The sequence below is a fragment of the Nilaparvata lugens genome, chromosome 12 (genome assembly GCF_014356525.2).
Source record: "Nilaparvata lugens isolate BPH chromosome 12, ASM1435652v1, whole genome shotgun sequence".
NCBI classification, from domain to species: Eukaryota; Metazoa; Arthropoda; class Insecta; order Hemiptera; family Delphacidae; genus Nilaparvata; species Nilaparvata lugens.
The window spans coordinates 22949129-22974431 of record NC_052515.1 but is presented as its reverse complement, the minus strand read 5'-3'; the positions used below and the strand labels follow the sequence as shown (position 1 = coordinate 22974431).

Sequence of the window (25303 nt, the reverse complement as noted above, 5' to 3'; positions counted from 1 at the left end):
TGCCTTTTTCTTCTTCTTCTTCTTCAGCTGTGCTGCAACTTTCACCCAACTGGCTCGGTAGCGTGTGTACAAACTGACTGGCTAGAGATTCAGTTTAAACTGGCAGTATTCCTTACAGATAACATCAATGCTGACAGTTTGAATTTAATCTTACTGTAGTAGTGAGTGTCATATCCCTATGTTTGCCATTGTTTCTCTAATATTGATTTTTTCCATTCTCTGATACACATGACAACATGCTATTTACAATTCAAAGAAACCTATATGAATAGTTTTCTAAAGATTACAATAAAAAATGCGTTCTCACAAAACTAGAAATAGTAATCTATAAATTAATCTTATTTTTAAATGTTTTAGTTGGTGTGAGTTGTGGGCTATAAATTGTAGATTCCAGTGTAAATATTCCTTATGAATTCCAAATTTCACATGCAGGTTTCTGATTAATGCTGAGGACTCATTGTCCAATTTATTACAATATCTCCAAAAATCTTATCAATATTTTAGATTTTTTGGTTCATTGTGAGTTGTAGATTTGTAGATTCTAGTGTAAATATTGTAGGGTTCTGATTGATGTTAAGGGACATCCTAAGAAATGAACTGAGTTTAAAATAGGCCTACCTACTTTTAATCAAATTAGTGTTTCTTTTTTAAAATGTTCACATGTCTTCATTTTATGGCTTAACAATTAAAATACATTTCCTAGTGTATAGAAATTTGAGTACAGCTTTTTATTCCATTAGACTTCGATTCATCTATGATTTAAAAAAATATATAAAAATTATTCAGTTTTAAAAATACCCAAATATCATCTTTCAATTTTCAAATACCAAACAACAGAATTTCTCATTTTAAAATTACCTATCATTAATAATCATTCATCAATGTAGGCTACTCCAGAAGACAATAAATTGACCATAAACCAAGGTAATATGCACTGCCTTGTAAATGTCTTAAAATATTTCTTGAGTTTGAAAGTTTAAAACCTTTACTAATTTGCTAATACAGCTTAACCATACTGATTTTAAAGACACATCTACTACTGAGCTCTAAGAATTCCTATTCATTAGAAAATAAATTGATGCCTACCAACTTCTCCCAAAAATAATTTTATTCATTTACTACAATAAGTGCAATCACTTGTGGAAAGCATCAACAGGATCAAGTCCAAAACTGTTCCTATTCCAATTTAAACAACACACAGTACAAAAATATAAGATATGCTAGAATAATATTCCGTTGAATAATAGTATTAATAATTGTGTTGGTGCAACCATTGTGAACCCCAGTGCATTTTCCATTCACTTTCAATCTTCAAGTAAGCGTTGATAGCGTCTGTATTCACGCCTCCTGAACGCAGGTAGAATCTTCACTCCGATTATCGGTATTGTGAGATTCACGCTAAAGTGTCAGCATTGTTTCAATGGGAAGCATTATTGTCACCTCCAAGGGATTGCTGATAGTTAAAAGTTAATTTCGCTGAAGGAGTTCCACCTTGGCCTCATCTTTAACAACAGGAATGCTCATTCAGTTTGATACGCAGAAACTTATGTTACTTTTTTATCGTCTCGACTGGTTGGAAAAAATGATGAAAACTTGGAATAAAAATAATAGGTTTCAGTTATCCTTTGTTGTTTTTCCTGCTCCAACTTTTGGTGAATCATCTTTAGCAACAGTAATACTCAGTTTGATACGCAGAAACGTATGTTCCTTTTATATCATCTCGACTGGTTAGAAAAAATAAAGAAAACTTTGAATAAAGAAATTGTAGGTTTCAGTTATCCTTTGTTTTTCCTGCTCAAAATTTTGATGAATCAGTGTTTGACGTCTTTGGAAAATCCTTCTAATAAGATAGAAGATTCTGTTTCTGAGAAATTGAGGTTTCTATTCAGGTCTTACAATTATTATATTTTTTATATAATTTATTTATTGATTATTGTATTTTGTTTCAGGAGCAGCTTCTTCTTCAGTCATGCCGGGTGGTACTCCAAAATCTAAGGTAAAAAATTTTTCAATTTTTTTTTAAACCTTATTGTATTTTGATTTTATTTGTTAATAATAATACTGAGGGTGATGCCCACATAAGCTTTTAGGCTTGTGCGTGGGTAATGAGTGAGAGGGATGATGATGAGAGATGACTACTACTTTTTAGGTAGTCGGGACCGACGGTTTATCGTCTCCTCCGGAAGAAATAAAACAATATTTTATTTCGTTTTTGAACTATTTTTTACGAAACTACAGTCACGTTTTTTGAATGAAAAACTCATTCAAAAAACTTGACTGTAGTGTCGTGTAAAGTAGTTCAAAAACTAATCGTGGCTGGAGCTCAAGGCTTCTTTTTCCAGTCACGCCAAAAACTATTGTAATCTAATGATTATTTTATTTGTAAAAATATTTCTTGTATTTGGCAATAAATTCAGTATTCAATTATTTACTAGCAATTGGTCATGGAATATGAAATAGATGAACAATATTTTAAGCTCAAATTATAAACCAATCTTGTTGTTAAATATCAATTTTGAACTATCAACATTTACGAGTTATTTTATTCAAATTTCAATATTCGTAATACTCCTTCAATAATTTGCTCATTAATTCTTTTAAAGTACACTGTGATACAGTCACGTGTTAGGGTGGGCACACACCAGTTAGTCAAGTCAAGACAAGACACGATTAGTCACAATACTTCACATAGTTGCTTATGAAGTAACACATACCGATTAGTCATTGCAATTAGACATGTTTTCATAAGCAACTATGTGAAGTATTGTGACTAAAGGTGTCTTGTCTTGACTAACTGGTGTTTGCCTAGCCTTACATGACTTTTATGGTAAACTATTCAAACCTATTGAAACTTGAGATTTTTAAAATTTGTTTGAAAACATTTGTGTAGAGAACCAGCCTCATACCGTAGATGCATTTACGTGGATTATCTCTCGAATAACTTTATTTAGAGGCAACGGCTCGTGTATGTTATTGCCAAGACATGTTTGAATAATTGTATTATTCTGCTACTTTGTTGATATATTTTCATAACCTTGAATGAATTTTGTTTATGACACAAAACATTACTTATTTTCAGGACCCGGGAGTCAGGAGCAAAGTAGTGGTTGCTCTGTATCCTTTCAAAGCCATAGAAGGAGGTGATCTCTCACTCGAAAAGGTAATAATAACTTTGCTTTTATTTTGAAAAGAGATCCTCCATAGTTCCAAGTTCTAATTAAAAAATTCTCATAATCTATTTTTAATGTTTCAAGTTTAAAATAGAAAAGCTTTTTAGTTAAATTACAATTACAACCTATTAAATATGAAGGTTTTGCCACCCTGGAATATTTCATGAAAATTTGTTAAGCTTTTCTGTTTTGATATTTTTATTTCTTGTTCTTTTTCCAAACTTCATGCTAGAAAACTATATTTCAGATTGGAATCCAATAGCACTTTTATACTAGCATTAATGTTTTAAGTTTTCATAATGTAACGTAGACGTGTTTGTGAGTGATGTAAATTCAATTTTCATAAGACGCCTATAAAGTAGATTGGGTGTTAAATTCAATATATTCAACCATAAAAATCCAATTTTTTATTATATTTTTGTAATATCCTTTAGTGCTAAGTGTATATCCAACATTGCTATTTCTATATGGTGTTACTATACTTTGATAATTGTCAATCCGAGTTCCTCCTCACTTATATCGACATGATTATAGTAAGAAAATGCTAACGTTAAATGCAATATTCAATCAATAATTATTGAAATATTTATTAAACTGTGAAAACTCATGACATTACAAAATTTTATGCAGAACTGAATAAAAATTGAAACTTCTGAATGCCCTTCAAAAAAATTAATTTCACTATGTTTTCATGTATTTCAGGGTGCTGAATATGAGGTGATCGATGATTCACAAGAACACTGGTGGAAGGTGAAAGATGATCATGGGTGAGGAAAATGCTTCTTGTAAAGAAAATTTTCAGAAAAATATTATCTTGTATTTAGCAAATTGTCTATATTATAAATGTTGGAGAAAACACAATCTTGGATTTGTCGTTTCTCATCTCTGTGAAGGTGTTTTTATAAAAAATAATACAATATTTTAATTGAGAGGCTCTATGATAAATTCGTAAGGAACACGGAGGCCTCACGATCTTAGAGGTGATCAGCAAAAATTTAGAATAGAATAAAAGAGAGAAAAATAATCACTTTATTCTTTATTCTAGAATTAATTTTTTACTAGAATTAAAGTTTCTTCTAATCTAATTAAATGTAGAGTTGGAGTCAATTGTCTAATTGCCAACGTTGTGATTATTGAACACAGAACTGGAATGGGATTTTTAATAAATAATTATTTAGTTCCATTCCAGTTTCGTGTTCAATAATCACAACGTTGGCAATTAGACATTCGAATCCAACTCTACATTCAATTAGATTAGAAGAAACTTCAATTCTAGTAAAAAATAAATTCTAGAATAAAGAATAAAGTAATTATTTGACAAATCCTCATATCCCTTTCACAGTAGGTCACTGGACAACAAATATTAAATATAAAAAATTGTATTTTTCATTAATTTGTTTGTTTATTGACGAAGGAAATAATCATATGAATATATTATTATTATTCCATAATGGAAAGGTCCAACCTAACCTGTATATATTTAATCCATCAATGGATACAGGATACATATTCTATGATTGTGGCAATATCCTGCAATGTATTTCGCTATTTTTAATGAAGTTTTGTCAAGCTGGAAACGGGAATAACAGTTATATATCTGCATTGTTTACTTTGAAAATTATGTATTGATTGTTTTTAGACAACAACAAATTCTTCGAACTAGTAATATTCCAAATAGGAATCCAGAAATGATTTATTATTGCTGACAAATTAAATTGATCGGTTAATTCTAGATTATGAAAATTATTTGAGGAACTTCCTTTTCAATGGAACATACAACTTTTCTCATAGAAACATAAACACATTTCAATGTCTTCCTGTATAAAGTATTCTATTTAACATGTTGAATCTCGGTTTTCAGATCTATTGGATACATTCCTAGTAACTATGTCAAAGAAAAAGAACTACTTGGACTACAAAAATATGAGTAAGTAGATAGTATTATCACTTGATTCTATAAATAACAAAAAATTACACGATTATTTTATCTTATTACTAGCATGTAACCCATGCTCCGCAAAGGTGTAATTCAAAACTTAATCTACTGAAATCTTGAAGAATTCAATGTAGGCCTATAACCATCCTCGTGAATTGAGAATCTATAAAATTACAAGTTGAGTAGTTCAGACGTGATTATGTTAATTTCCTATCCCGTAAGTGTACAAGCCAATTCTTTCCTTTATTATATTATATTATAGAATATTAGTGATAGCTAGTTTAATTCTCGAATCCTTATTATTTACCCTTGACATAAGTTTATGTCATCAACGTGTTTCATTTTATTTGCGTAGATCCAAGTACTGTATTTCATGAATATTTGTAACGTTATTTACTTGGATACTTTGATTCACTCTAGTACCCTTGATTCACTGGAACTGCATTATAACATTCTTATTAGGTACTTTGTTAAAAACTATACCAACGAATTTTTCCAATAAGTAAATAATGTTTCCATATTCCAATGTTTCTGTGGAGTTCTAATTTAAACGATATATTTTTCCCCTAATAAATAGAATTGAATTCTGGATTCAAAGATTTTTTATTGTACAACAATTAAACATTTACCGTACTTTTAACAATTTCTTTCTCTGATTATTAATTTGATTTGATTTGTTTGCAGATGGTACGTGGGTGATATGTCTAGACAAAGAGCGGAATCGCTTCTGAAGCAGGAGGAGAAGGAAGGATGTTTTGTTGTTCGTAATTCCTCTACCAAAGGCCTCTACACTCTCTCACTCTACACCAAAGTGTTAGTATCCTTACATTTTATCATTCTCCCTTGGCCGGGCTATCCTGTTGGAAGTGAATGTGTTGGTCAAGTATAGCCCTTTATGAGTTCATTTCTGTGAACACTCCTAAAATAGATTCTAAAAGTTTCAATTTTCATACATAAGCCTAGCTTTTATATGAAATAAATAGATTACCATATGCATAAATTTGCACTCCTCAGTATTTATATATTTAGACATTGAGCACATTAAGTCTCAACTCACACTTACGCGACTCAGGTCGAGAAGAGACTCGACTCTAGTCGAGAGCATGTGTTTTCAAATGGTGACGTCGCGGAGACTAGAATCGACTGGTCTAAGTGTCACCATTTGGAAACACATGCTGCGTCGAGAAGATACTTATGCCCGGTTTCACCAACCTCGATCAAATATAGCCTAGCCATGGTCAATTAGACCATAGTCAAAAATTGATCACTAGTTCAAACATACAACTGTTCCACCAACCTCGGGATTGATCAAAACTCCGTCGATCAAATTTGAACATGGTCAACTCTTGTAGTTGTACTTTTCTGAAGTTGGCCAACATGTTTGCTGGCTTGCTATTGGCTACATCTGATTTTTATGGATAGAATTTACTGATATTGCAATTTTTCAAATGCTAATGAATTAATAATTACTATTAAACGAAAATCCAAATTTAATTCTGTAATATAGTGAATATAGCAACACCCCATGATACTCAATATCAGTTTCGCTGCTCATATTCAGAGGGAAATTTGCGCTGAATGCTCTTTTTACTTTATCGTCAGGCCGTCAAAGATTCATAGATTCATATTCTGTACTTTTTTTTAATTACTATACTAATTTTTCTTCATATTCATTATTTCGGGGCAGGCCCCCTGGGCCATCTTCTTATATATCCCCCTGGCACAGACGTTTTGTATAATCACACATCTACATTAATTTATAATAATATTTCAAATATGAATTGAATACTTTCGTACAAAGAATTTACAAATCACCATCATTTTTGTCAATTTTTTTATGAACAAAAGAACATTCCAATTCTAATGAGATACATTGGTTGATGTAAGGATTGAATAGCATAGGCCTACTGTGTAATAGAAGAGTAAAGCAAATCTTTTTCAAAATCTTCCTTTATTTTCTATACTATAATAATTTACTAATAATTAAAAGATTCTGAGAACAAACCTAATAAATAACTTACTACAATAAATTCAATCGCACTAAAGACTTTGAAATTTTTCATTGCGTCAAAAACACTATGGTAACCTACAAACAAGCAAGAAAATTGATCGAGCCAGTCTTTTGACCGTGTTCAAATAATTTGATCGCCCGTTCGGCGGCAGTCAAAATTAACCATTGGTTTGACCGTGGTTAAACGTAACTGGTGTTGGTGGAACGAATTATTTCTGATTTGACCAGATGATTTTAACCATGTTCAAATGCCTTGACCAAGGTTGGTGAAACGGGGCATTAGAGTGGCAGTCTCTTCTTGACTTTAGTCGCGTAAGTGTGAGTTGAGCCAAATTGTGTTATTATGGAATGTCAGATGGACTGTCAGTGGATTGCGAAATCCACTCAATTCACTATATTATTACTACAGTAATAAGATGTGTTCGTTCCAACGTGAAACTATATTACTGTAACTAAATGAGGTGGATTATACAATACGTTCAGTGTTCTCAATCATTGGATACATAATCCCAATTGTTCTCAATTGTGGACTCCGCATTGGAGTGATCCGTGGTCTAGTGGATAGAGTGCTTGCGTAGCAGCATAGAGATCCCGGGTTCGAACCCTCTACCAAAAGTTTTTTAACCAGATCACTCCCGTGTTATCGGATGGGCACGTTAAACTGTCGGTCTCGGCTGAAGTATGACAGTAGTGAGGCCCATTGACGGCTTAAATTATATATTCAGGCGGTGGGACCCGAAAGGGACTCCCCACCAACAAAAGCCATACGAATTTACTTTTTTTCCGCAATATCGATTTGTATTCCAGAAATTAATTTCGAAATGAAAGTATTTGTGTTGAAATCAAATGATGGTGTTAGTTTCGATTTGCCACGCAAAACATGCCCAGCATTGAATAGAAATAGATTATGAACGCAAATGGTTGATAAGTGTGCTTCTTGCATAAACGGGTGAAAGCTTTTAGTGAGTGTATAGTTCAAACTGGGATGCACATTGTGGAAGAGTGTCCTGAAACAGCGTATGAAGTTGAACAAAAATATTTTCTGTTGGCTACACTAGAATTAATAGCCTTTTCAAATTCACTGGAAGTGTGTTTATAATTCCAGTAGAAAGTGACTACGAATTTTTTTAATATGACTAAAATGTTTTTATTCGTTCTACATTTGCACATGTAGAGTTACCTTACATTTACAATTACCTTACATGTATATTACCTTATGATGTGCGCCACTTTTCGATCTCTCTGTATATATTATCATGTTCTGTACAGTGTGATGATTGTATTTTTGTAGGAATAATTATATGGTAAATGCAAATATTATGGTATATGTGGGTATTTGAGACTTATGTATGCTATATGAGTTGTGTACTTACTAAACGCTAAATAAATAGTTGATCCAGTGATGGATATAATATATCTAGACCTTGACATTGTTGTTAGGGTCTTTTCACACTTAGCACATTTTTCACATTCCCATCTCCCAACGTTGAATCCAAGCTACGAATCTGTCCCGCTCACATCAGATTAGCTCAGGTCTCAATATTGGGATATAGGATGGCTACGTCTTCCGAAGACGTATTTCAGCGATGAGTAGCTAAATGTGAAGATCTTTTTCTTCTTCTTCCTCCAGCGTTGCATAGCTAAATACTATAGTACGCTATAAATACTATATCTATGTGAAGATATTAGCATGTTTTTGACGATGGATTTTGTGGTATGTTTCAGGCCACACCCTCACGTGAAGCACTACCACATCAAGCAGAACTCACGGGGTGACTTCTTCCTGTCGGAGAAGCACTGCTGCGTGAGCATCCCTGACCTGGTCAACTACCATAGGCACAACAGCGGCGGTCTCGCCTCCCGGCTCAAGACGTCGCCCTGCGACAGGCCGGTGCCGGCCACTGCTGGCCTCAGTCACGGTCAGTATTACACAAAAATGCTTTACTAGACAATAGCAAGAGATGCAAACAAGTAGACATACTGTAATAAAGTAAATACACAAATTAGTATATTGTTGATCACTCATGATTTCCCTAAGCATAATGTCTAGAGGGTGGCCACCTACCGGGGGAACCTTGAATTCCTCATGATTTTACTAACCGGGAAAAATACCACGAATTCCTCATGAATTTTTCCAATTACTCATGAATTTCAACTAATTTAGTAAAGAAGTGTACAGTAATAATAAACTCAAATGAAAAAAATACTTGATGGCTAGCAATAAATAGTATGTTTATTGGCAATGTTTTTGAACTACCTAACCTAAAAGAATATCTGAAAGCATCGATATTCTTGTCATGTCAAAAATTATCAATATATTTGGAAATTTAAATATGCTATTCGCAATTCGTAATGGAAGATCAAACTGAAGATTTCCATAATAAATTATTTACGAATGTATCTTGTTCCTCAAATACCGCGGATACTCTACCTGGAAAATTTGAAATTTTACTCTGGAAAAACTGGAATTACTTATGAATTTTTCATTTTAAAATAGGTGGCCACCCTGGAATATCAAGCTTTAAAGTTAATTTTTTTAAATAATGTATGATTCAGTGACTTCTTCTTTGGCTTCTTCAAATTCTTCACTTCTTCCTTGGCTAAGCCTTATTCCAATCATATGGGGTCGGCATTTCCCTCCTTCAGCCGTCTCCTCCACAAAATCCTGCCCATCTCCTCCCCGCCTTTCCATCCCTTCTCCCGCAAATCAGCCTCCACTCTGTCTCTACACCTCATTCTCGTCCTCTCACCCATATTCAAACCCTGCACCCTCCGTACCATATAATCCTCCTCACGTCTCTGCACATGTCAAAACCACTTCATCCTGGCCTCCTACATCTTCCTACCCAATCAATGGTCCCACCCTAACTGTACATCCAATCACCTCATCTCAAATTTTATCCCTTCTTGAGACCCCACACATCCATGTTAGCATTCTCATCTCAACCACTACCATTTTCTTCTCTTGCCTCTTTGAAACCGGCCAGGTTTTCACACCATAAAACATAGCTGGTCTTACCACCGATCTGTACACTTTACCCTTCATCTTACAGTTTACTCTCTTATCGCAAAGCACACCACTCATTCTTCTACAGTTGAACCACCCGCCATTTAGTATAATTATGCTGTATTTCCGCATCCAGTCCACCGTCCCTTTGCAAACTTGAACCTATAGTGACGTCCACGTTATAAAAAAGTAAATTCGTATGGCTTTTGTTGGTGGGGAGTCCCTTGCGGGAAGGTCCCATCGCCTGAATATATAATTTAAGCCGTCAATGGGCCTTACGACTGTCATACTTCAGCCGGGACCGACAGTTTAACGTACCCATCCGATAACACGGGAGTGATCTTGTTAAAAAACTTTTGGCTATGAGAGTGTTTGAACCCGGGATCTCTATGCTGCTAAGCAAGCACTCTATCCACTAGACCACGGATCACTCCCACGTTATAATGGCAGTGTTTGATTAGCAATGGTATTGCTATTCTTGTCTATCATTCCATAAAGCGGATAGCGCTATCTCTTTCTTGCTCTGTTGCCAGATCGTTTTTTAACAATGAAGAATTAATAATTAATTAAAAAATAGTTCATCTTAATTAGTATTACCTCTCTATAGATACTTGAAGCTCACAGATGATTTGAGTTGGCTTTCATCTATTCAGTCACTGTCAGTTCCTCATCGTTCCCCAATGCCATGTACTCTGTCTTTATCCGGCTTATTCTCATGCCTCTTTCCTCAAGCGCTATTTTCCAGCTTTAAAATCTCCCTTCCAACTGGCTTGGCCGGGCTGAGTATCAATAGTCCCATTGGAACTCATAGTGCCTTGGGAATTATATTTTCAGAAGATGTTTATGTGTTGTTTTATGTGAAATGATTGAATATATGAATTGTGTTGTTGTTGTTGTAGACAAATGGGAGATAGACCCGGCCGAGCTGATGCTGTTGGAGGAGCTGGGTTCGGGTCAGTTTGGCGTGGTGCGGCGCGGCAAGTGGAGGGGATCCATCGACACGGCCGTCAAGATGATGAAGGAGGGAACCATGTCCGAGGACGACTTCATCGAGGAGGCCAAAGTCATGACGTCAGTACCTACATCTACACTTACAAACTATAGTGAGGTCCACGTTATAATGGCACTGAAGAAATATAGGAGAAAAACGTTGCCAAGTCTCTCCATTTTGCCACTGACTGTACACTGCTGTTACTCAATTCATCCATTAAATTTAATCTAATAATAATTATCATTTCCTTTATAAAATAATCAATTTAATGTCAAATTGATCAAGAAAATATATTTTTTCATAATTTGATTCAAAAATTTGCTTTCATGATCAGATTTTTATTTTTATACAAACCTGAAATGGCGGCTAATTTAAAAAGCTGTGATACAAAAATCTGCATTTCAAAACAACAGAAATTGAGTTATTTGGTAGGTATTCTATTCCAATTTCCTTTAAAAATAATAGAAAAATAGAAATCCTATTTAAAAATAAGTAATTTCAATGGATTAATTCTGAAATAACTTTTCAATATTATTTATACTGGTACGAGTAGGTCTAACCTATACGGGTAGACTAACTTGAGCATGGATGAAGTCAAGGATGGTTAGTTATCAACTTTTAAAATGTCATTTCAGGTATTTTAATTTGTGTTTCTCATACGGCAATGTTTAAAAATTATGACATTGTTTCAAAAATACATTTTAAATCAATTATACGACTTGTGTACTCAAGTATTTTGATAGAATGAAGAAAAAAATGGTGGCTGAGAATATGTTTTGTTCAGTTTTGTACAGTCACTGTCAAAAGTAAAAATTAAATATTCTGGCAAATAGACAACATTGCAAAGCGAGAGAGAGATAGTGCTATCAGTTCTGTTGTATGATAGAAAAGGACAGCAAACAGTATTGTCAATCGTACACTGCCATTATAATGAGGACCTCACTATAGAACTACTACACTTTCAACACTTCACTATCTAACTCATCGATAAAAGTGTTTGTTGGGATATATGACCTGAAAATATTTTCTGTGAATATTATCCTAAAATAGTGCCTTTCAACTGCCCCCACCTCGTATATCAATCAGATAACCGATTGTTCCCACTGGAATCATGAAACTTGAAAAGTCTGTCAAGCTGCGTTTACACCAAAGTTGACAACAAATAGATTTCTACAAAATAGTTTCTGTGAATATTATCTTAATAGCTAAAATAGTGCCATTCAACTGTCCCTACCTTGTATATCAATCAACTTACCAATTGTCCCCACTGGAATCAAGAAACTTGAAAAGTCTGTCAAGCTGCATTTACACCAAAGTTGTCAACAAATAGGGTCTACAAAATAGTTGTCAATCTTTTAGTAGAAAACAAATTGAATATTACCTTAATACCTAAAATAGTGCCGCTATAGTGAGGTCCACGGTATGGCAGTGGAGAAAGATAGGAGAACAACGCTGCCGAACCTCTGTCTTGTCAATGCCTTCTATAGACGGTAGCTGATACAGATTATTAACTGTTTAATATTAACTGGTCATTATTGTTTAAAATAATCAATTATATTTTATTAAACAAGAAATTATATTTTTCAATAATGAGTTTTTATAATTAAGATGAAATATTTTGTTGATTAATTATCAATTCTCATTGTTAAAAGACGATCTGGCAACAGAGCAAAACGAGAAAGAGATAGCGCTATCCGCTTTGTTGAATGATAGACAAGGATAGCAATACCATTATAACTGCCATTATAACTTTGACCTCACTATAGACTGCCCCACTTTGTATTTTCTGTTTTTTAAGGTTTTGTGTTTTAATGTGTTAATTTGTTTGTTTTAGTAAGCTGCAGCACCAGAATCTAGTCCAGTTGTATGGTGTGTGCAGTAAGCACCGGCCCATCTACATAGTGACCGAATACATGAAGCATGGCTCCCTACTCAACTATCTGCGTCGTCACGAGGCCACGCTTGACGCTAACGTCGGGCTCCTACTAGACATGTGTATACAGGTACATCCCATTCAATCGCTTCCTGCTGGTTCGGAACCCACCTAAAGCTGGTTCCACTCATCTCTCATCATCATCCGTCTCATTACCCACGCACAAGCCTAGAGCTCATGTGGGCATCACGCTCAGCAAAAAAAAAACATTCATTCATCAAGTGGTTAATTAATCATTCAATCAATCAGAACATTAGAAGTATAGAAATTCATTCAAAAAATGTATCATTAAAACTTCATCCACAATATTAATTTATTGATCCAAACACCTCTATTCAATCATGCATTGCATTTCCAAATCATTTATTACATTTTCAATAGTCTGGTTGCCATGGCAAAATTTTAACGTAATATAAATTTTTGGCTCCAAATTTATTTTCTAAATTTGACTTAGTAGTTTTGTGTTTTGTTTCAGTTTTTGTATATGTTTTGACTGTTTTAACAGCAAAAAGAACTTTATTTCGAAGTGAAAAGTGTAGCGTATGGCTTTCAATGGTGGGGAGACCCAAGGGTAGTTCCACCTCGCCGTATATAGACCAAAGTTCCCTTATGGGAACCGGACACTAAAGCTGCGTTTACACCAAAGTTATTAACAAAATGTTTATTTCTCCGTCCTTATAGATTCTATTAGATTGAACATAACTTATCATACATATGATGAACATATGTGTTTGTCAAGTTCCGTTCAATATAATATAATCTATAAGGACAGAAAAATAAACATTTTGTTAATAACTTTGGTGTAAACGCAGCTTTAGTGTCCGGTTCACATCAGGGAACTTTGGTCTATAATATACGGCGAGGTGGAACTTCACTTGGCCCCTCCTAAGAAACGTATATGTGGATTTGTCCTGCTATCAGATTCACAACATTCCCTTATACAAATACCGAAAATTAATAATGACCGGGACACACATAACCACACCGAGTCCGCGCTGACTTACGGCCGAGTGTCGGACGTACTACGGTGAGTGAGAAAACAAATGCTTTCAAACTAGGGACACTTACTACCGCACCGTCGCCGTGTGTGTTGCCCGCGCCGTGACCTACTAGTTCAGTTTACTTTTTGACGGTGACGGTGCGGCCTCGTTTAATATAGATAGTGAAAAACTTATTGAAGAGATACGGAATTTTCCAGTTTTGTACGATCAAAGTGATGAGAAATATAGTTGAACGGAAAAATAAGTTAAACCAAGAGTAAAAGTAGAATCAAATAAATTAAGCCAAAGTTATAATAGACATAATATAATAAATAATAAAGTAAAAAACAAAAAGTATAAAAGAAGGAGCCCGTAACTGTCTTAAATGTTTAATTTAAAACTAATTACGTGTATGCAGAAAGCAAAAGATAACAATTTTATTGCTGATATAATATATTTCCGATACATGACTGATTATGGTATTATTATGCACCGAAATATATACCAGCACTATGATTTTCATCTTCTGTGTCTACAGGTGTACCTTGTTTTTCAGTTTAAAAATGAAAACTATAAATTTAAATCAGATGTAACAAGATTTTAATAGTGTTATATTATTAACAATAGTTTAACACATTCCGAAATCAGACCACAGTAGCACTACAGAACTGAGACACTGCTGCCGCTCGGCTGTCGCACGGATATGTGTGTTCTCCTACCATCATCACCGTGTCGCGGACGTAGCTCGGCCGTACCTCGGCACGGGCTTGGTGCGGTTATATGTGTCCCAGCCTTTAATCACACACCGCCTATGGAACGGAAGTGGATTTGTCCTTAGTCATTCAAGTCATATGTAGAGGACTGTGTTAGAACAGATAGAGTTCTAGTTGCTCGTTCCTTTTTCATCCCACTCCCAATCCTCATCCACCTTTTTTACAACTACTCCAGTCATTCAGTTCAAAGATACAGCTGTCTTAATATTTTTAATTGTTAGGTATGTTAGGTAGTAGTGAAATTACATATCTAGCTGGTACTCCTGTCTGAAACTATAGCGGCTCATACACTGGTCCAGCATTGCATATCGTGCTTGCAGGACGGGCCAAACAGTGTGTGAAGAAAGTCGTGCTTAGCACGTCCTGCATTGCACGGCACGATGGCAATCCAGAAAGGTTTGATTTTCGTCGCGCCAGGGCAAAAAATATCACTTTCACAACCGACTTCTAGCACGGCACGGAGCGAACTGAATTTGCAGTGTATGGCGCTATTCGTGCCATGCCAAGCTGGTGGTGCCAATACAAAAAATGGCAGGATGTGCAATGCACGAGCAATGTATGGGCCGCTTATAAATGATTATGTTACTCCAAGTACCATACCAAACATCATGCAAACATAAAATCGAATTCGGATCGTTGCTCGTAATGACCTTTGAATTTGTGTGTTGTGTAGATGCATGCTTCCAGTGACTTTCTCTTTAATTTGTTTTCATTACAATTTAATAAATGTGCAATACATCACATCACATTGCATGGGCTTGTATTAGAAATTTGATAAAGTGAAAATGTCACACAATCTGGCAACGTTTATACCGGTATATACTCAAGTCTCAACTTATTCTACTCAGCGAATAAGTTTCTCTCTCATTATTTGCTATGTTATTGTTTTGAGATTGATATCGATCTTTATTCATTTACACAGTACATTATCAAATGATAGGGAGAGGAAAAATAAGGTAACCTTGTGCTATTCCTCTCCCAAATTTAGATAAGGTTAAATTTAAATTTAAATTTTGATTGTATGTTTCAGGTCTGCAAGGGGATGGCCTACCTTGAAAGGCAGAACTATATCCATAGAGATTTGGCCGCTAGAAACTGCCTTGTTGGTTCAGAGAACGTAGTCAAAGTAGCCGACTTTGGTCTGGCCAGGTAATACATACAATAAATTAATATATTTATTCAATCTAATTTGAAATAGGGTACATATGAATGAATGAATGAAGTTTTATTCTCAATAAGCTTAATACAAGAAAATATGAAATACATGCATTTCAAAAACAAATAAACAAATATGCAGAACTGCATAATAACGAACTACATATATGTAGATAAAAGTCAGATTATTTTTACATTCAGTTAATAACTCCAAGTTTACTATTGCCGACGTGTAGTTGTATTAAATTAAAAACACCAGGCTGCTCAAAAGTCTTTTAATCAACTTTCAATCCTTCCCCATTAAATGCCACTAGAACATATCAGAGAAGCCTTCTTCTCACAAAAACCTTCTCTGATTTGTTCTCGTGGAATTTGATCATGATTAGAATTCAACAGGCTTTTGTGCATCTTGGCCTGAGATTAAAAAAGTTGTATTAAATTTAGGCACTTGCATTCATTCTTAAAATTCTTAATTTCATTATTGAATATTGTATGATGTTGAATAAAATTAGTAGAATTGATGGTGATGTTGTGAAATCTCTCCATAATAAGAAAACAAAGATATTGTCAAATTTCACTAAAAATTTATTAAAAACTTTAAAACAGAACCATGGTTTCACGTAGTTAACCAACGCATCATCAGCTGCATCATCATGGTTCTGTTTTAAAGTTTTTAATACATTTTTAGTGAAATTTGACAATATCTTTGTTTTCTTTGTATGATGTTGATTTTTTTCAGGTATGTTCTTGATTCAATTTACCAGTTCATCTCACTTGTGATAATATGATTTAATCACCAACTACATATCATTATTAATTTATTAATTGTGAGTAATATTGGTGTATTGCCTACTTGTTTCGAATTTGCAAAACATTTTCCTAGGTATTGACATTCTTTATCTGTTAATTCAGGTATGTTCTTGACTCAATTTACCAGTTTATTTTGAAAATTCGACTGAGTCACTGTCCATAATGAAATAAATACACACGTATGACGAAATATGTGTTATTTATTTCATTCAGTTTATTTTACTTGTGATGAAATGATTCGATCACCAACTACTTGCCATTGTATATTTATGAATTATTTGTAAGATTGGTACACTTACTTCTTTTAATTTTCCTATGTATTCACAAAATCTATATGTTACTTCAGGTATGTTCTTGACGATCAATATACCAGTTCTGGCGGTACAAAGTTCCCTATCAAGTGGGCTCCCCCTGAGGTGCTGAATTACACTCGTTTTTCATCAAAATCCGACGTCTGGGCCTATGGTAACACTTCAATCCAAACAATATTATTACAACTAGAAACAACAATTTTCCATCTTATACTACTCACTATTGTAATTTAATTCATAAGTCAAACAATTTCATTATTTAGAGCAGATTCGATTTATTCACTTATTTAGATTACAATAAAATGTGGTGTAATGTAGATTAAAATTTAATGGCGAAGCCAAAGGAGTACCATATGTATAGCAGATTAGATTAGATTCAATCAGGACCTCCTAAATACCTAAATAGGTATTTAGGAGGTCCTGATTCAATTATAGAAACTAGAGATTATTAGTACCAGGGCTTCCTATATACCGGACCTGCGCCTACAAAAAAAATGGCCGCCGTAGGTGGTGGCCGACATTGATATTTTAAACGGGAACTAGACAAACTGAGATTTCGACGAACTGAGACGCTCTCTAACAGCTGATTAGTGATTTTTTTCTAGGTGCAGGTCGGTAGTGTGTAGAAATCCTGCTAGTACCCTTGTAATAAATTAAATTTAACGCGATTAGTTTCGACATCTATGTTATTCTCAAAACAATCTTGAATGTCTGTCAAAACTAGTCATGTTTAATTTTAAAATAATAAAAGGTATTTAAGTAATTTTCTATAATATGGAACAAAACTTCAAGTAGCCCTATTAAAATACTTAATTCGATTAGATTCCTTTACTTATGCAGATTGCAGTAGGGCTTTAAAATGAGATAAAATTTATATTGAGAGACCAGGTCTGGTTTTAAAATTCCAGGTCGCACCTAGTCAATGCCAGGACCTCTGACATGACTTTACTCAATAATCATATGGAATTATTATATTGTTATGTTTTAAAAGATTAATCATTTGTGAATGATAATTCAATATTAAGCCTAGTTTATACGATGCCAATTGGCGAGACAGTTGTCTTTGGACAATTGTCATCACGTGGTTGCGGAATGTCGGAGGTCAGGCCAGTTAAACGAGAAGATGTTTATACGCGGCCAACTATTGGCATGTCAGTCGACAGCTAAACATGTCCGAGTTCTCGTCATCTGTTGTGACTAAACAGCTGAACTGGCAAAACCAATACAGCGCTACTGGCCTACACCGTTCACACGGCGCCAATTGTCGCGACAACTGAGATTCCGAGTGGTGGGGGGCTCGCTGGGCCCAATTGACTGTCCATAGTCTACTCCCGGAGACAGTTGGCAAGACAATTGGCCTGAAGTGTTTATACGAAGACAATAATTTCGTGCCAGTCAGTTTCCTTATGACAATTGTCTCGCCAATTGGCATCGTATAAACTAGGCTTAAATTATTATTTCATATTATCATTTAATATAGATGCATAATTGAAACACGCATTCATGTACATTATCAAGACTGTCAGTAGCATATTCAAATAATTCGAAATTGCTGTTATAATATCTATTAAAATCTGTTGAAATATCTACTCTTGGGATTAACTAGAGGACAATATCTTGACATTAGTTTTTATCGAGTTCTCCACCCTGTGGGACTTACTAGTAGGCCTAATTAGCTCAGTGTATTTTCTTATTCTTGCGATTATGAAATGAATGTTGACTGTTTTGGTTTTAGGTGTGCTGATGTGGGAAGTGTTCACCTGTGGCAAGATGCCATACGGACGGCTGAAGAACACCGAAGTGGTGGATAGGGTACAGCGTGGGATCATACTCGAACGACCCAAAAATTGCCCCAAGGAAATCTACGATGTAAATATTCACTATCTTTTTCAATACGTCAATAAATTTCCTCCACATTGTACTTACTTAACGAATGCCAAGTTATCTTCAAAATTATCAATCAAATTAAACATTGTTCAAATCAAAGTTAATCATTAAAAATATCATCTATAATATAATAAAGGAAAGAATTGGCTTATACATGTTGGGGATAGGAAATTCACGAATGACGCATCATCACGTCTGAACTACTGGACTGATTAACTTGAAATTTTGCGTATAGATTCATAATTTACCGAGGATGGTTATAGGCCTATTTTCAATTATTCAAGATTTCAATACGTCAAGTTTTCAGTTTGTCTTCAATGAAGAGATGTACGTAATTAAAATATATTAAAATTAAATAAATTTTTTGAACATATTAAAATTGTAGATAGTTTTTAATTAATTATTATACACTCCACTATAATGGGGTGTTGCCATAGATGCTTAATATTGTTCAATGTATAATGAAACACAGAGGAACCTTGATATAGTAAATCTCGAGGGACCGCTCAAAAAATGTATTATCACTGAATAGTAGTGAATCGGGTTGTACTACAGTATATCAGAGTATTCATTTAGCGGGTTTTGAGGAAATAGCTGAAAACTGGGAAATAAACCGAAAATACAAGTTTTTTGGGCTACTCTGTATCAAGCACAAGGGAATTTTGCATTAAAAAATTGGTTATGTACTTCTCTCATGTATCCAAATAATATATTAAAAAATCAAAACTACAATATAAATTGCAAGCACACACCCTTTTTTATGTCTATATTGACTGGACTAGATCGAGTTCGTTGGCTAATGAAATTGACCCATCCCTTCGTTTGTTGAGGATAATATAGGATAACATTATCTAAGGCCCGCCACAAAGTAGACCCACACTAATCCACGAAAAGTAACCCACGCCGTGGGATGTTTTGTAAACCATTGCTATATAATTATTCATAATCAATCAGCTGACAAGTGGATTATTCATTGTATGTATTATTATCATTACACAGATGTATGGAGGAATGGTTTACAAAACATCCCACGGCATGGGTTGCTTTTCGTGTATTAGCATGGGTCTACTCAGCGGCGGGCCCAAGTGCATAAGAAAATAATTTGCAGTAATTTATCATTACAAAGCACAAATCAGCTGGATTATTAATAGTATTACAATGATGCATGCATTTAATAACTCAATGTAATTTAATTTGAACTAATTCCCCTGACTTTCAATAGAACAGCTGTCAGAATATGAGGAGCATTTTGAGCGAGTTTCAATTTATTTGTAATAAAATTACAAATCAATTAGACAAAATGCAATAGAGTTATATGTGATGTATGTTTTGTAGGTAATGAGGAAGTGCTGGTGTCACAGCCCCGAGGAGCGGCCGTCATTTCGTCAGTTGAAAGAGCAGTTGTCGGTGGTCTCACAGGGTCTGCTCGCCGACTGACTCTCTCTCCTCATCTATGCGCCATGTCCCCGCTCCTCGCCCTCCTGTCCACTCTGTCGTCTCATCGCCTACTTCAACTAGGTCAATCACACTGTTTTCGAACAATTGGATAAACGTTGCCGTCGCCGACGAGCAATCGCTAAGCACCTTTCGAACAATTGGTGAAATGTTGCTGTCGGCTTCGAGCAATCGTTAAGCACCTTTCGTACAATTGGTAAAATGTTGCTGTCGGTTTCGAGAAATCGTTAAGCACCTTTTGAACAGTTATTGGAAAAAGTTGCAGTCGCCGTCGAGCAATCGCTAAGCACATTTCGTACAATTGGAAAAGCATTGCAGTCGCCGACGAGCAATTGCTAAGCACCTTTCGTACAATTGGAAAAGCATTGCAGTCGTCAACGAGCAATTACTAAGCACCTTTCGTACAATTGGAGGAATGTTGCCGTAGTCGACGAGCAATATTACTAAGCACCTTTCGTACGATTGGAGAAATGTTGCCATCAATGTTAAACAATCGCTAACTACCTTCAGCTGAATCTGAACAAAGATTTGAACAACAGATTGCCATCGGTTAACTGCTAGCACCTTCGAAATCAAACATCAACGTTTCTTAATTTAAACAGTGATTGAAATAAGTTAGCACGTTAGCTGATGAGTTGCATCTTCACCGACCAATACATCAGTCAACTGCTAGCTAGATCGATCAATGATTGAATCAACATAGAATTCAATAAAGTTAGGCTTGTTAAAATATCAATAGAAATCAATGTAAATAAATCACAATATTGATTGACCTGGTTGAATAAAATTGAGTTGAGTTACTTGAATCAATGTCACCTATTGGAGAAGCTTGTTCTGTTTCAATTCTAAAGAATCAAAAGTCATTTTAACTGAAGTTGATGAAGTGAAATCTTCTACAGAAAACCATTCAGAAACCAAATTCATCTGGAGCTCGTTAGTTTAAATTGGGTTTGACACACAAATCAGCTTGATCAATGAAAGCAGAAAGTAGCTTGAAATAATTTTGAATTATTGGAATCCAGTTTAAACTCGAGTTGAGTGCTAAGAACTGAATTCAACCTATGAGAGAGCAGCTTGTAATGTATCTGACCAACCAAGAGGCAGCCTTATATGAAAAATAAAGCAGCCTCATATATAGTCAACCAATTAGAAGGCAACTTCATCTGATATCGATCAATCAGAAAGCAGCTACTTCTGAAATCGTCTTATCAGAAAGTGAATTCTTATTAAGCTAACCAATCAGATGGCAACTTCATCTGCAGCTCTTCAGCTTCAACCAATCAGAAAGTTGATTCATCTTAGATCAACTAATCAGGAAGTGAGTTCCTCTGAAGCTAACCAACCAGATGGCAACTTCATCTGCAGATCATCAGCTTCAACCAATCAGACAGCAGCTTGGACTGAAGTCAACCAATCAGAAAACAACTCAAGGTGAATGTGACCAATCAGAAGACAGAAGCTAAGTGGCAGTGCCAACCTAAACTTCCTTAAACTTCCTTTCTATCGCTTCCTCGAACAAGACTGTCGAAAAACAAGACATTGAAACCACAGACTCATGTTTTGCTTGCTATATTTAAGGTATTCGGAAATCTGCGCTGAATTGCAGATTATTGTGTAGGGAATGGGTAGTTGTATTCAAACTTAGCATAAAACGTCGAAAGTTGGGTCATTTTAGTGGCCTGTATCTACAAAATTATTTAGTGTTGCATTGAGAGACTAGATTGATCGAAAGATTTTTTATTCAGCGTTTACGGTGTGTATCATTAGTGATGATTTTTAAAATTTGACAAAAAGTGAAAATTATATGTAGAATTTTGGTAGCTGAGATATGTAGATTGTTCCATACTGCGTTAGTATGTTTACAATATAGTTACTAAAAGATGGGCCAAATAAGTATTTGCTACAAAATCTGCTTGGTAGAAATTGTTAGTTTCTTCAAGTAGGGCTCTGCTATAAAGAGTTGAGTAGTTTTTGATGTTAACAAAAATCAGCTTAAGCTAAATGTTGTAAGTAATGTTTACTTTGACAATACTCTTGTAAGCTGACGCCATTTAAATTGCTAAATTATGCTTGAAAACTGACTCATCGCTTTCAAATAATGAGAAAGTTGAATGTATTTGTAAGTTCTTTTCGTATTTAAAAATGACAATGACTTATTCTGCTAGGTTCAAATCAAGTTTTATAACTAAGATTCATAATCAGTTATTGATGGTGTAGGTAGTATTTTTTACAAAATTAATATTTTGCAAGACACATTGAAAAAACATGTCAACATCATTGTATGTAAATAATATTGCTGAATAGTAAAGCTGGACTTGAAATTGTAATTCAAGTGTGCAAATCTGGTTTTATTGTATTGGATAGTCTAAGCTGTTACGTGGAATATGATTGAAAATTAATAAATAGCATAGAAATGAATTATTTTCATAATATAATCGAAATTCTACTAAAATAATGGTTGTACTGTACTTAACCAGATGGATTTCTGTATTCATTCTCTATATATTTCTGTATGGTATAATATTGAAATCAACAGGTAATGGATGGAAATCAACAGGTAATGGTTTGAAGTAATGGAACAAGATAATAAAGGATTACATTCACAAAAATCACTTGATCTAATGTATTGGAAACTTCTACTGTATATTGAAAATTTGAAAAATAAAAAAAAGGGGGGATGCTCTTAGAGTGGTCATACCACTCGGGACTCTGAAAATATTTTTTAAAAAAACAGGAAAAAACCAAGGTGCAAAACAGAAAATTGAATAAAAATTATTAAAAAAAACAAAGAAAATATAAAAATATTTGTTGATGTACATATACATAATGTATATAAAACCCTCAAGTATGAAAAAAATGATATAAAAGTCTTTTAAATGAATTGGGAAAATGCATGTTGTATATTATTACCTACACAGTCATGGTATTCAAGATTAATAACATTACCTTGAAAAAAGTTAAGAAATATGCATCAACTTATACCTTTTGTGAAAGGTAGCATGATAACATGCATGTTGATTATCAAGAAAAATTAAAAAAGTCAATAGTAAACCTACTGATTTCAGTATTAGTCAAATAATTATTGTAAAAATAATGTAATCGTTTAACTTGTTCCATTTCCCAAAATATTAATACATTGATCCATCAAATTTATTAGGAATTCATTATTAAATTTCTCTCATTCACTGAAGACCGTCTCAGTAGAACAGGGGATAAAACATTTTCGTGCTATCTAGTTTCTTATCGTACACGCTTTTCATTCACTTTCCAATTTTCATTCTAAAGTTTTGCATCCATATTTTATACACCAACACTTGATCAATGTGATATCATCATGAATTAAGGTCATTCAAGTCTAATCTGTATTTGACTTCAAAAATACTGCACTACTATATACTTGCTTTTTGAACGTGACAATTAACTTCTTGATGATTATTTCATTATTTTGTACGTGCTCCATCTGAAAATGCCTGCTTGTTTTCTATGTAGAATAGCTTGGTGTAGCTAATTCACTTTCAAACTTTCCAGAAATGTTTTTATATATTATATTATGGAAAAAGCAAAAAAATTATCTTTAGCTATTGGTATTAAAAAGTGGCTTCTACATGAATCAATGTCATTTTCAAGTTTCTTGCTTTCTAAGCCCACCATTTTGTAATTTTCAATGTTGTTAATGCAAAATATGTTTAATACTGAAGGAATATTATTTAACTGACGACAAATGTTTATCCTTGATTCTAGTTGGTGATCTAGCGTAACTAAATAGGTCACCAGAATTGAATAGAGCGAATAAGAGAAATATTATTAAAGATTACGTATTGTTTATAAAAAGTTTTATAAGATTGTATCTTCATTATTAGAGCTTACAATAGAGCGAATAAATTATTTTAAAAACTAGGTTGTTTTATTGTTTGAACTGAGATAGTAGCTCTAAAAACTACAGTAATATTGAGATGAAAAGTATCATATATGAAGATAAAAATCACATTGAGATGAAAGTTAGTTTGTCAGTAGAACCATCAATATTATTTTCAATGCAAATATATGTATTATATGTCTGAAAATTTGTTCCATATTATATTAATGTTGATTTGAGGAGGAATAATTATATTAGTTTTACTACAATTACGTTAATGAATAAGTCGGTCAAAATTAGCGTAGATTGTATTTTGTATCTCAATTCGAGAACAAATAAATAGGGAAATTTATTTATTACTTGTGATTACCCGATATATTTAGCTATATTAAAATAGATTTAGCTTGAGTACATTGAATATGTACTAGTACATTCCAGAGGCGATATAAAGGAAATTAAGAAATTGTGTTGAATATCATGATAGATTTTTAGCTTAGTACCGTATATTAAAGTTTGAACGATATTATAATATAATGTTATTATTCAGTAACTATAAGAATTGATATTGATGAGCAGTTACACTTGTTATCCCAGTATTTAACCGAACTACATTATTGTAATCATAGTTTTACGATATTCCACATACACCGTTTACGGTACTGAAAGTGTTAACATTTTTATTACTGAAGATATTATTATCGTTATACTATGTGATGATTGTATTGTATCGAACTATAAATTATTTGAATGTAAGCTGTATTATTATAGACATTTTGTATGAAAATGTATGTGTAATTGTGCTATCGCAGTTATTAATAGATTTATGTTCAATCGATTAGAATTTTGATTATTATTCAATTCCTAACCACCTCTTTTCCAGTGGAAAGACCAATACACTTCTTTTCCTTTTTCCTGTGCGATCCACTTTAAACGTCAAAAAGCATGATGGTACATGGTTTTTCTCATTATTTGTGAAAAATAAAAACCGCTCAAATTTCGTGATGTTATGCTCTTTTGTGCAAGGAACA

General features: G+C 34.0%; 1 protein-coding gene across 8 annotated transcripts in view; it reads left to right on the top strand.

Annotated features, from left to right (window-relative positions):
- LOC111056131 (tyrosine-protein kinase Btk29A) overlaps positions 1-25110 on the top strand; it is a 75786-nt gene extending 50676 nt beyond the window's left edge. For all 8 annotated transcript variants that reach the window (XM_039439176.1, XM_039439178.1, XM_039439177.1 and 5 more), the window contains 12 exons: positions 1950-1996; positions 3080-3160; positions 3873-3937; positions 5032-5097; positions 5791-5919; positions 8843-9036; positions 11024-11195; positions 12950-13118; positions 15832-15950; positions 17113-17231; positions 18813-18946; positions 20300-25110. In XM_039439176.1, the coding sequence (XP_039295110.1) occupies positions 1950-1996; positions 3080-3160; positions 3873-3937; positions 5032-5097; positions 5791-5919; positions 8843-9036; positions 11024-11195; positions 12950-13118; positions 15832-15950; positions 17113-17231; positions 18813-18946; positions 20300-20401 (1397 nt within the window). In that variant the 3' untranslated portion in view covers positions 20402-25110. The remainder of the gene's footprint in view (positions 1-1949; positions 1997-3079; positions 3161-3872; positions 3938-5031; positions 5098-5790; positions 5920-8842; positions 9037-11023; positions 11196-12949; positions 13119-15831; positions 15951-17112; positions 17232-18812; positions 18947-20299) is intronic.
- The last annotated feature ends 193 nt before the right edge of the window (positions 25111-25303 follow it).